This window comes from Heliconius melpomene, chromosome 19 (assembly GCF_056956725.1).
Source record: "Heliconius melpomene rosina isolate 202511_hmr_F chromosome 19, ASM5695672v1, whole genome shotgun sequence".
In the NCBI taxonomy this organism is placed as follows: domain Eukaryota; kingdom Metazoa; phylum Arthropoda; class Insecta; order Lepidoptera; family Nymphalidae; genus Heliconius; species Heliconius melpomene.
In genome coordinates this window covers 2,068,039-2,082,024 of record NC_140407.1, presented here as the reverse complement: position 1 = coordinate 2,082,024, position 13,986 = coordinate 2,068,039, and the positions used below count along the sequence as shown (strand labels likewise).

The 13,986-nt window shown below is 31.1% G+C and overlaps 1 protein-coding gene across 2 annotated transcripts; it reads left to right on the top strand.

Annotated features, from left to right (window-relative positions):
- The first annotated feature begins 639 nt into the window (after nucleotides 1-639).
- On the top strand, nucleotides 640-13,197 carry Osi4 (Osiris 4). Of its 2 annotated transcripts, XM_085203475.1 has the most exons (5): nucleotides 640-1,145; nucleotides 7,037-7,129; nucleotides 9,979-10,174; nucleotides 11,049-11,293; nucleotides 12,619-13,197. In XM_085203475.1, the coding sequence occupies exons 1-5, from the start codon at nucleotides 803-805 to the stop codon at nucleotides 12,696-12,698; spliced, it is 957 nt and encodes a 318-aa protein (XP_085059601.1). In that variant the 5' UTR covers nucleotides 640-802; the 3' UTR covers nucleotides 12,699-13,197. The 2 variants fall into 2 exon arrangements, with proteins under 2 accessions (XP_085059601.1, XP_085059602.1); XM_085203476.1 differs by lacking the exon at nucleotides 11,049-11,293 and having other exon boundaries at nucleotides 649-1,145.
- Nucleotides 13,198-13,986: the final 789 nt, after the last annotated feature.

Sequence of the window (13,986 nt, the reverse complement as noted above, 5' to 3'; positions counted from 1 at the left end):
ATCACGTGTTAAGCATGTGTGGGCTCTCTCGAACAGCCGATTTACTGTGTATGTCTAATTTTAGTATTTCGTAATTGCGCCCTTGTATTTTATTTTCCTTTATTCATGTTATAATTTATATTATGAATCTTCTGCTAGGTATAATATGTATTTATATATGAGATATAAAAAAAAGATTTTTTTATTATACCTAGCACATGTAATGAATTATGTAATATTCCGGATAGAATGGGGTGAACAGAGTGTCTTGGCACTAAATTCATCTTTACGCTTTATTTCAAATACCGAGTTTGAAAGAAAAAAACACTGAATTTTGTTATGAAATTATATTTTTTTATATTATGAAAATTTTTAATACTACGCATTGACCAGTAAAATGAGCGGTGGTACTGATTTAATTAAATATACCTATTTGTTATTAAAATTTTAAGTAAGAGTATTAATTTGCAAACGCTACTCAAGAAAGTAAAATACCAATTGATACTCACTAAATGTTACTATTAAATGCATATTATTAGTTTTCCAGCGATCGACAATACACCTTAAACGAACACACATAAAATCTACACAATAATAAGCACAGAAAAACCGTTTCACATATAAAGGAACACACACGTAAACTCATGAAAAAAAAAACTCAGCACACGGTATATGGATGGAAGCGTAGCGTGACCAAGAATAAAAATCATAGGCGGATGAACGAAGAACTTATTGACGAAGTAACCACCGATGCGGGTGGTTTGGTGGTGTGACCCACAAATGGATTGAACAAGTGCTGGTGACAGGGACATAGTGAACAAATATGATATCCTTAATTTCTTTCGTAGCGTTCGCGCTTTTACAGACGGGACAGGCGAGGTTTGTTGAACTGAAATGTGCTGATAACGCAACGTGCATTGATGATATGGCCAGAGAGTTTGCTAGGAGTATAAAAGAGAATAAAGCTGTGAGGCTTTTCGATTTAATCACTATAGAACCTATTGGTAGTAATAGACAGGCGAGGTCTGGCCAGGATCCGTTGACAAGGCTGATAACCACGCACGCGATCAGTTTCGACTGGAACGACTTTACGTTCAGATTTTCCAATCCGGAAGACAGGAGTGACGCTATGGATTTAGAAGTATTTGAAAACAGAAGTGCTAAAGGTAAGTTTATGTTAGTAATTTAGATCCTACGTTAAGGTTACGTAAAAGAGACTAAATTATTGAAGAATGGAACTCAAATTCATTTGTTTTCACACATAAATTATATCTTACATATATTAAAATTAAATGTCTTTGATTATGGCGTTCCAAGCGTGCAGGAAAAAGAAATATTTTACTGACTAAGTTATGTGTCACATGTTATATTAGACTTAGATTTTTCAAATCTTTAAAATCTAGATATATTGAGAGTTCTATTTTTGATAACAGTAGAAGAAAGAAAGGAGAAATCAAAAAGACGAAATATGCATAAAATATATATTAGTAATATTTTTCGATATGCTTATCTTAAATTTTTTTGCGATTAGAAAAATTAAGCTCTGCAGACATATTATACACTTTTAAGATAAAAAAAAGATTTTGATATTACATATTTCATTTATTGAAACATAATGTAAGTGTATGTAAACGTATTGTATGTCCATAAATTTCATAAAATAGATAAAATTTATAATTTGAAGTAGCTGTGAAGACGCTAGTAAGTGAAACTAACTTAGTGAAACTAATCTATATAATAACCATAAGAACAAGAAATAATATATTATATATAATAATAATATTTTTACAAAGAAAAGCGTGAAGATTTTTCACGATAGAATAGACAAACATAAGATAAGTTGTTAAAAGTAAAAGGTAAATAAGATACAATTACGATCAGTATCATGACAGTTTGCTGTAATGATAGTTCATTACGGCTATTAGCAGAGTACATGATGTTGTTGATAACAGGGTTCAATGGTAGCCCGCGCCTCTTAGAAACCGTCTAATAGTTGGAAGGTTTCCTATTGTCCAAATCCCGCTACGTTCATGTTTCTAAAAATTTTTTTTTATTAAGTGCAGATAAACATTTTAAAAATGTAAAAAATAGGGTTCAGTGAATCTGTATAACGTCTATATGTGGTAGTTAAGGGATCGATGTCCACTCGTGGAAATAAATTATTTTCATTTTTTCTCTCTAGTAACATGAACAAAGCGCGGCGTTGAGTTTCGCCAGTTTACACGCAATTACTTTATTCAAAATTAAAAGTGTAGCAGTTAGATTACCGGAAATTTAAATTAAGTAATATAAATTCCTGTTACTTTCTTTAACCTCACGTTTAAGTATCTCGCGTTTAGCAGGGTAAACAGAGAAGAAAAGGAATTTACCCTAACTATAAAAATAAAAGCTTATAAAAGTACATTATGTTTGGGAATTATTTGAAAAACATGAGCTAAGTTGCAAATTTGCTTTTTTACTTATACTTATAATAAAATAATTAAAAAAAAACTTAAAGTAAAAAAAATATTAAATTTTCCTTTGACTTTGCCTGAGCTCACTTGGAGTTCACTCACCTCTACCTATGTATTATAATAGATAAAGATAAGATAAAAAAAGATATTAGCATGTTCAGTTTGCATAATAGTTATCTTAACTCCTAACCGTTTCACAACATCCTACTATCTTCATCTATATATAATTCTGTATAATATCTGTTCATATCGTGATTCTCGTAATTAGCTCCAAGTTTCCGACTTTCATCAGAAAGAATTCCGCTTCAGCTATTCCCATCTCGTGCGGGTGAAATCTTTGCGATTTATGACAATAATATTCTACTTTTGTGAAAATTTATTTCAATTCTATTCATTTTTGCTTGTTTAGATTAATTATTGTTAGTAAACTACGCGGCGTAGAATACTGAATTTTAGACTGTGAATTTTCGAATTTTTTGCGGGAACGGGAAAAAATTAGTCGTTTTACAAAGTTACGGGCGGCCACTAGTTTAATATGATATTCTTTTAATTTGGCAGAGAACCTGGTAACAAATATTTTAGCTCGTCTATTACTACACTTACTCTATTTTTATCCTCTCTTTGTGGGGGCCTTTTGTACAATATTGAACAATCGTGTGGTTATGAAAAGAGTAAAAGAAGTAAAGGTACACAAAAAATCATAAATTCATAGGTCATATTATTCTGAAACAACATTCATTTGGAATTTATAAAAAACAAAGAGCCCCCCCAAAATAGCTAGTTTTTAACATATAGACAAATACTACATTTAGTGTGCTTGATAAGGGATGAATCTATAAAGAAAAATAACCTCAGAGTTGGTCGTAAAAGCTTTTTCTACATATTATTTCAGCGTCTCGCTGTATCCCGCATATATCAAGGTGAGCATAGGGAACCTGAAAATCTAGTGTTAGGACATCCGTTATAATTAAAACACTTCTTTCTGTTCTTCATTTTCTGACGACTTCTGGAGTCACTGCGAGTTGAGTGGCGGGACCCAACGTTGTGGTTTGCCTCGTTATCAGAGCGAGGATATGAAAATATTTAATATTTTATTTCCTTGAGTGGGAATCGAACCCATAACTTGTTGCGTTTACATTCACACGCTTGTGCTTCTACGTCACAACAGGCCTCTTGTTCTACATTTAATATTGGTTTACTGAAAACTTCATCAATAATTGATAACATCTTGTATAAATTGATATCTTATAATATCTTGTATAAGCAAATACTTTAAGATAAATTGAGTTCGCCTAAAGGGATTAATAATAATATTTCATTAAATATAATCTTACTTGATCTGAGAAAATATCTGACTTAGAAGATATATATTTAACAAACCGAAATTGAATTTAAACATTTAACTATTTAAACAGGGAATATTATAGTAATAGGGAGATTGAAATAATTAAAGCTATTTTTATTTCGATTTTCCTAACTTTCGTGACTGAGAGACACAGTGTCCAATCGTAACGCGATAGTTGTGGGTTCGATTGCCAAACGTTAAAATTACATTTTTTTGCAGACTTTTGAATTGTGATAGCGTAGCCTTGACATGTTTTCGTTTATTCGTTTGAGTTTAAGTTATGAGTGAAAAAAACCCTTCATTAAAGAATTCAAATACAATTTGCTGACATATATAGCTATGGAAGCACAAATTTCTTGCTATTATTGTTTCTTGTATTTATTGTATGGAAGTCTTTGAATTGCAAAGTTTGTGAACAATTTAAATACCATTACATTTTACTATAATATGTTTCTAAATTGAATTATTAACATAAAATGTTACTATTATCTTTCTTTTATCAAAGAAAGGTTAAACATTTATATTTGCTCATTGTCTCTCAAGACAACACTGGGATGATATGAAAAGAAAATGGTTTCCAGCTATAAGTACATGAAAATAAAAAGACATGAAAATATTCAATAACATATTTTTATTTTCTTAATTATAACATTATGAGAAGGTCCTTGAAAAAATAGTGATGTATGTATTAAAAGTGAATACGAATGTTTTTTTTTTTAATTTTTCAATTTATACTCTATGGCATTAGGAGAATTAAAATAACATAAAGTCTCCATTCCGTTACTTAATTTTCTGATTTTGGAGAGTGCGAGTTGAGTGGCAGAATTCAACACCATGAGGTCTTTTTACCAGCGCGACGAAATTAAAGTAATTATTTGTTTCCAGTGGCAATCGAACCCACAAAGAGCTTACAGTCACACTGTTTCCCTACGTCACGACGATCTCCCCCATTTTACTAATAATATTTAAAAAAACGATTTTTAGATAACACTTAAAACCATTTTTGAGTGAAATTTGTATTCTTCAAGGATAAAGTATACATAAGATAATTTGTATAAAGAGGCACTTCATTTTATAACCTCTAAAACGAAGATTTGAATGAGATGTTAATGGGAGATAAAATTGAAATTTTATAGGTCTTGCCATAAAGGCGACGTTTTTGTTATTTCGCAAAAATCATTATTCATTAAAATCTTTTGAGAGGATAATTGAGTTTATTTTTTGATTTGAGATTTTGTTACTAATTATTAAAGCATAGCCTAGCACAGGATGTAATAGGTTTTTTTTTTCTTTTCCCACATAAGTGGTTAGAGAAGTCTAGAAGAAATAACGTCCAGAACTAAGAACTTGACAAGAATTAAATTCTGGACGCCTGAGTTCGAGTCAACATGTGTTAAGTAGGGATACTCAACACCACGCTTTTACTTACTAAACTACCGAAACTAAAAAACTTTAATTATTTCTTCATTCATTAAAGCCTCCTTAATGACCAACTTCCTTAAACTTTGCAAGGAGTTCAGATCCTAAATGATCCATATATCGTAACAAGTATTTGTGTACTATCAACATCTATACATACTTGTGTGTTGCGGTTTTCAAAACTTCGAAGGCTTATCCCAAATATTTTCGTTTCATCTATCAAAAGCTACTAACTTTCGATATATTAAATTACCAGAAGGAATGTTATGTATGCAATATACTTAATGGAAAACGAAACTTATATTATATTTAGATACATTTATTTCTTCGCTCTGGTGTCGAGTCAAAGCGCGGCGTTGAGTTCTACCACTGCAGAATTCCGCGGAAAATGGGTAACAGAGTGTCTTAACACTAGGTTTCCTTTGCATACCCTGCTGTGTGCGGAATATTGCGTGAAGCTGATTTTATTAAATACTAGCAGTAGAAAACTAACTGGTACCTAACAGTTAAAGAGGTATAAAATTGTAAATAATTTTGGCAACTTCGAGATAACCAAATAATATGATAAGAAGAAATATATTAAAAATTACTGTAGAAATAAAATGTAATTTCGTTGAAATAAACAAAAGACTCAAGGCTCTTTTATGCCGAAATTTCATAAAATTCACAAATTAAAATTTATTTACTTGAATAATACTGAAAATAGTGGGTATATTTTAAATATTTTTTAGATAAAATAAGCCACGAACGGTAATAGAATTGCTAAGTTTTTATTTTTGTAGTTTTAATTACTCAATTTTTGAACTGCAAATTCAAAAATTAAATTATATAAATTACTAGCGGCCCGCCCGCGGCTTCGCCTGCGTGAACTACGTTATTGTTAATTTATTTATTTATTATTATTTATGACGTCCATGCAAAGTTTGAGACTCCTAGCATTTGTAGTAACGAAGTTTCATACAAATTTTCAACCCCAAAACCAACCCCTTAGAAGTCGAATATTGCAAATTCCCGTCTTAGCGAGCACCTACGTCCTATAAATAACTCCTATGCAAAATTAGAGATTCCTAGCACATGTAGTTTCTGAGATTTCGTGATGAGTGAGTGACCTTTCGATTTTATATATATAGATATCTATTTCTAAATACATAAAATAAAACTATAACGAAATTCTAATTAGCTAAGGCTTTTTTAACGACACCAGGTGGGAAAAATATTCTCCGCCCTTATAAAAACCTGATATATACTTTTAAAACATACCCTTAGAAAGATTTTTTATAGTTAAAATCAAATTAAACTGATAATATTTTTATAGCGTTAAATTAAATTAAGTAAGCTAAACTACTTGCTGCTATACTTGGCCCTTTATAATGTGAAATCAACCTCTTATAATTATCAAAGTCAAATTTCTATATTATTCATTATTCAAAACGAAGCCATTGTCAATCATTTATCGTTGAAATTTCATAAGATTGCAGCCCTCGGATCTCTGAATTAGATAAACGTCTTTGGAGACAAGACAATGGACACTTAATGGAAAATAATTATATAATTTTGGCAAAACGCCTTCAGAGATTATTCTATAAATAATTTAATTTAATTTTTTATTTAAAGATTTGAGGCCGTCGTCGCGCGGATACAGCGTGAAAGATCTTAGTAGCGTTATCGGTCGGTTTGAATCTCACTCTAAGCGAAGCCTTGAACTTGAATGAAAAGTGAAGAAAGGAGTACTCTCCACTAGGTTCTCTCTGTCTGGGGTTCTTATATTTTTTCCTATATTATTCTAAACATAGAGTTGTTGAACACACAATATATTAATATATAAGTATATTTATTCCAGATGTTTCGGATGAGAATCCGAAGAAATCGAAAAGCAAGGATGAAGAGGTTATTGAGAATAAAAAAGTTAAAGGAATCAACAATCGTCCAATTAGTGAGTATTAATGTACTACTGTAATGTAATATTTTATATATAGATATAATTGTGGACTTATTTATTATTGGAAGTATATACATTTATTTTAAATGAAAATGTTTTATATCTTCGCAATAGCACTATAGAGTTAAAATTTAATTTATTACAACACATTAATCATCCGCAGCTGTCCAATTTAATTAGAGGAAAAGCGTGTAAATTAAAAGAACGCCTCATTATATATTATTTTACATTTCAACACTTTCAAATTATTATTTTATTTGGTAACGAGGCAGACGTGTTGAGTTTTGCCACTCGACGCGTAGTACCTTAAGAATTCAGTGGAATGGAAATGTTTTGAACGGAATGAATTTATACTAGGTTGCCAGATTCCTTCTGTCTGCGGTGCTAGCACAGAGTCGTCCACTCAACGCATAATATTTTAGAGAAATAGCGGTAAATGGAAAACGATGTGTTTTAACACTCTGGCTGGCTCTGCAAGAAGCTGCATTATTAGTATAAAAATATTTCAATTCTGATTTCAGACACGCGGATATATTTTGAAGTACCTAATTCTTTAACGTCAAAATAACGCTAGATTTTTTTTTTACCAATATAAGTGAAGTTAATGAACCGAAATAAGTATTAAAAAATAACAGGCTTAAAAAAAAATCTTGCATAGAAAAATACTTTTTGTAATAAAACGGCCTACGCTATGGCTTTAGAGCTTAAACAGCAATATTTTATACAAATAAGATGTTTTTTTTATATTTATCTTCTAAGTTAATAAAAAAATAAACGTTAAGTTGATGTTAAATTATCATAAAGGTCAAAGTGGAGATAAGGGGTTAAAATTAAGGGATTGCGTGTTAAATAGTGGGTCTTAATGCCGCGCTTCGCCTCAACACCAGAGGGAAGAAATGACAATATAAATATTTCATTTCCTCGACTTGGAACTCACAACCTTCGCCACGACTGGCATCTATTAATCATATAGGTAGTAATATTCTTTTAAAGAACAATTAACGAGTTTCTCATAGCATAATGGCTTTTACATGCATACAATCACTTATAGAATGTTTATAAACAATTTGATTTTCATAAACCCTATAGTGACTGAGTGAGTTTCCATGTTACTTGAAGTGTAGCAAATTCTCATACAAATAAACAATGATAATATAAAATATACCTTATTTTATACTGATAAAGTTCAAATTTATTTGATATAAATGCACCCGAGAGCGATATTATTTTGAAAAATTGTTTAAATATGTAAGTTTCATATGAGAATTCATTGCCTAAGAGTTGCAGTATGGTTATTTATCATATTTTATTTTATTTTATAAATAAGAAATATTACATTTGAATTGAAAGTGACTCTTTTCCTTTTAGAGATTTTTCTTTATATTGTCTGATAGGCTAGTTTCTTATTTTTTTATTATTCTTTCTATATTAACGTATTATTATTTTAACATATACTCCTAATATTATTTTCTTTTAGCGGTTATGGGTTTCACCTCGTTTGACTTTTTATTTAATTAATTTTATTTCTGAGGTTCAATCAAGACCTAAAGTAACTACTAGGTTTTCATTGCTTGTAAAAGCTAAGCTTAAATAAGATAATAGTAAATAAGTTTCTTAGCACGTAAGTTTTCAACCATTTCGCTTTTTCTATAATAAAATAATTACCGTAAATCATTATACGATCGCTATAAAGCAACAATTCAAATGTAGGTAGGGACTTTAGTAGCCTATAAATTATTCTCGTAAACACTCTTATTTTCCATTTAATATTTTTTTTACTATTTAATTTTTGCCTTGAAGTGGGAAAAACAAATAATATTTATTACATTTTGTTTTTTTACGAAAAGTTTAGTTGCTATAGTTATAAATTTTTCTCTTATTATAAAGATATCATCACAGAATTCTGTATGGTGATTTCATTACTCGAAATGTCGAATGAATTCCTTTTATTTTGTTCTTGTAGACAAAGCTACGTAGTAAGTTTTACCACTCAACACGTATTGTCTCTCAACACGTTTTGCGGGAAAAGGCATAAAACTGAAAAAAATAAAGCCTTGTGTTATATAATATTAAATACGAATATTTAACAATATTAATAAACATATCAACACATTCAAACTGTTGTTTATTATGTAAACATATGTTTAGTAAACAGTAATTAGCGCTAACCACTGTCATTAGTGTCCGTTAGTTTGTGTAATAATGTATGACGTGTACGACCACTTTAAATTTTATTGGGGCCGTAGTGGCTCAGCGGCGTTATTAGTAAACGTGACGGTTCTGGATTCGATTCCCAATAGAAGGAATTAATTTTCTTCGCTCTGGTAGCACGTCACATGTACACGTCTTAAGACGCCGAAAAATAAGGAACAGATTTTCTTTTCTGAAAGATAAAGCGCAAAAAAATGTATTATAATTTTATATACATCTAATTTTCCAACCTACAATTATTTTTATGGAATAAAAGAAAATTAAAAAGTTTGCTTTGAATAGATTTAATTTATAGTACGCTCTCCTCCGTATATATATATCTTTAATTTTTAACAAAAGAAAAAATATTTTTTACGTGTTGAGCGACAAATTACCAATGTCACTCTTTGTCTAACCATAGGCGGAAAAAAGAAAAACGATTCAAAGCCACAACCATTATCAAATTTTCTTACTTTCTATTTTACAACTTGTTCGCTCTGGTAACAAGAATATGGGCGATGTTGACCGTCACTCAACACAAAACTTCGGTGGAAAGTGGGAAATGCAGTGTCTTAACACTAGGTTCCCAGGTTCCCTCTGCCTACTCTACCATGTGGGATCCTATATATATAAAAAATCTACCTTTTTTTCAGAGCGAAGACGGACTAGGCACAAGATGATGCAAGCAGTAATCCCTCTCATTTTCGGCATGAAGTCCGCTGGAGTTGTCATATTCGCCATGTTCATGGTGTCAGTTATAACGATCAAGGCGTTCCTGGCCAGCAAGATGGCACTCCTGGTCACGATAGGCATGGCGATGAAGAGGCTGTACGAAAGCTATGGTAGCGGGTAAGTTTGGCTTTGAAATTGTATTCAGAATTGTTATAGTTGAATTATGCATGTGCTGTAGATATTTGTAGATAAAACACTTAAAATGTTAGAAAAACAAATATTGGCTGAAAAATATGTGTATGGAAGATTAGTTGTTGCCTAGACCTAGAAAATTAGAAAACCTAGAAAATGAAGATCAAAATTAATTTTAATTTTATATCAGCACTATTCATATTTATATATTTTATAACATATTCTATATATAATTCATAATATGTATGAAACTAATTGATAACATTAAAAAGACAACGATGCTAATTTACACTATTAAATTGTGGACATGTTCTTAGCACGCAACACTGTAAATATTCCTTACTTACTTAAAACTTGCGTGTATATTGGAAAACTAATTGGAAATTACCAATAATCATCCGAAATGAATCGGAAACCGAGAAAGCGGTGAAAAAAAAAATTTGCATCGATGTCTTCTAAGAATGTTAATAATTTACTCGCATGACTGTACCGATGTTTTTACTATACGGACTATTTACTGACACGCACTGTAGCCACGTTCATATTTAATTTATGAGTTTTCACCGGACTTGTTGACGTGACGGTTTTTTATAAAAAAATCACTACAACCATTAGAGTAGATTTTTCTTGGTAGGTATTAATAGCAAAAAAAAACTAATACTCTGATATAGCAATATCAGTTTAAACTTTCAATTACAACTAAACTTATCTTCTTTGACTAATGACTACGAGGACTAAAATGCCAGGATCACTGAAGAACCAATAAGGACTGGACTTTTGACTGAAAGGAAACCTTTGACAGGATTGGAATACATCGGTAGCTCAACTTCATTACTTACACTAAATTTGTTCATTCCAGCGTTGGATTGCAAAACCATCCATACCTTTACTCGCAGTATCCCATCGATTTTCCGAGCGCGTCGTCGCACGCATACTCCGTTAGCGGAGCGAGCCAGCAGTTCGCATCACCAGAGATGTACAGTCCTACAGCAATAAGCGCTAATGCACACTCAAATGATTTGATAGCAAACGACGCGAGTGCTCAGCAGTCGCAACCGGCGCCTTCAGTTGTAAATACAACGCAAGCAGCAGAAAGGTGGGATGGTAAGTCGAAACTGCTCAAATATCTTGAACCAGTTGTTGACAAAATAAGAAGCGTCGTCGATCCGATCGCCAATGTTTTTTACACCATGCCCACGTTCAGAGGCCTCAATTCTGACGTATCTACGGCCGTTGTAGAAACAGAAATTGAGAAACCTAAACGACCGCGGGAAATATTAATACCACAACCCAGAAATATTGCCCAAAGGAAGATGACATATAGGAAATCACCGAGACATAGGCCAAAGAAATTTGTAGAATTCAAAGTTGATTTAGACAAGTTGAAATATAATAAGGATTTTTTAGATTATATAAAAACTAAGAAATATAAACATAATTATCCGCAAACTTATTATTATCCTCGTATAAAATATTTTATAAATCCTAATACATTTGCTCCAATACCAAACAATAATAGATTGTTACCGTACCCAAAGCCAATTTTATGGCGGAACATAATTCCGATTCATAATAATTTAACTGTAACGACTCCTAGTAACGTAATTTCTTTAGAACCTAGTGATTGGAAGCCAATTATTATGGTTAACAAAACTGAATCACCTAAACGCATTAATAAAAAGGACAAAAAACGTAGGAAGAAACTTAGCAAAAAAAGAAGGAAGAGAGTTAGGAGGAGTGTTGTTTTAAGCGACACTAAAGATGCTTATTTAAAAGGGAGTAAAACAAATACAAATTCTCGTAAACATCATGATGAACTAAGTATCTCGTCGCTTACTATGAACAAGACAGACGATTTCATATATCAAAAAGTTGTAGAATATTTCGCCCCCACAAAAAAACCAGCATATTATACAATCACATACAATCTGTTAATGTCCTGTTTAGATATGATAGATGGTATCTTTGAAGTCCACGAAGTAATTTATAATTACTTTAATGATGATGTAAAGCAAATAAAGAAATCAAGGAAAAAAAATAAGAAAAAAAAGCCTCATAAGATATTAGCGAGGAATGTTACGTCTAAGGCAAAATTTTATAGATATATATGATTTAAATACCTTATGATTTTAGAGTCTAAAATATATAAAGGTGAAGGGTCATAAAATATTTTAGTTATTGTATAATATGTAAACATTTAATTGATTTGCGTTTTGTAAATATCAATTAAAATGTATTTTTTTGTATTTTGTTTTATAAGTGACTCAATAACTTTGCTTAATTTTAAAGATCCATCACTTAAGTAAATTTTTTTAACATTGGTTTAACAATTTAAATCTTATTAAGCGAATCTACCAGGAAAGTTATTGAGTGACCTTCGACCATTTGTATTGATATTTGCATCGTTTAAACTATTTATTGTTACGCAGGGTACCGGCGACGTCCAATCTTTTATGGAACCTCGCGCGCTACTTCAGAATACTATTCGGCCTTCCGGAACCCGCATTAAGTGAATCAATGGCAATGCCTATGTATACTTTACCTCAAATGCAAAATCAAATGTTTGCCCCAACAATGCAAAACCAAATGTTCGCCCCAACAATGCCGACGAATTAAAACAAGGATTTAATAATTAAGGATCAAATTTCTAATAGCTAAATGTCAGATCACCACGCGAAGTTCTTGATCCTTTACGGCACGTTCGTTTTTTACGTAAGATTTATGAAAAAAAACTCCAATTTTTAATTAAATTTGGATCAAAATTACGATTTTAAATATTGAACTTACGTAATTTACGAAATGCCTTTGGTGGTGATCTGACATTTAGCATATCGTAATGCCTTAAGCTTGCCCCTTGTCTTCGAGGTTTAAGGCATTATGATTTCGCTTCAAGACTGACTGATTCTGAGGTTACGCGAGCCCGTCGACTATTAGTTACGATAATTTATTTTAGTTTAAGTTTTATTTATTCAGCACTATGTGGAAAAAGAATTAAAAGGTAAAAGATATTTGTTGTTTTATTTTTGTTTATGTTGAAAATAAAAAAAAATTGAAAAAAATATAATATCTAATATCTATAATTTTACGTTGTTTATATTTACAAAAGGTACCTTTCAAATATTGTATTAAATATTTTTATTTTTCAATTTAATAATAACTTAAATAAAGTACTTGAGCGTTAAAATAAATTATGAAAATTATTCAATGGAGGCCGTCCATTCAATGTGATTGTTTTTTATTTATTTTCATTTTTCTGCTCTGGTAGACAAAACGTGATGATGTGTTTTCCGCGATTCAATAAGCAATGTCTTGAAAATTGTGCGGAAAGTGTGGAATTTTTTTCTGCTTACCCTCTTATGCGTGACAATGTGAATCCACAAAATAATATTCAATGTCATGTCATATTAAAACAAATATATATAGAACAGAATCTCTATAAAATATGAATACATAATAGTCAACAACTCTATAAAATTTTTCTCTAGAAACAACACCAATTTCCCGAACCGATTACACAAAGAAAATGAAAAGGCGGAGTATTATATTATTCTGAAAACGCGTTGAAGAGACTAGGCTTAGAAATATGGCTTTGTATATTATACCATTTGGCAAGATTTTGTAAGAGCTTAAGGAACCTTGCTTTTTCGTCAGCATAAAAGTGAAAAAGGTTTATTTTTGGTTATCCTTTTTTATTATTCAGTTTTCATAGCAGGGCAAGCAGAGAGCGTGTTTAGTGCCTAGTGTCGAAACACCATGTTCTCTATAATAACAGATTTAAAATCAATATCGTTAGAAGA

Excerpts from the sequence above, each read along its gene's own strand:
- Osi4 (XM_085203475.1), top strand. The coding sequence starts at position 803 with ATGATATCCTTAATTTCTTTCGTAGCGTTCGCGCTTTTACAGACGGGA. Across the intron at positions 7,130-9,978 it reads AATCAACAATCGTCCAATTA|AGCGAAGACGGACTAGGCAC; the intron begins GTGAGTATTAAT and ends CCTTTTTTTCAG. Across the intron at positions 10,175-11,048 it reads TACGAAAGCTATGGTAGCGG|CGTTGGATTGCAAAACCATC; the intron begins GTAAGTTTGGCT and ends TGTTCATTCCAG.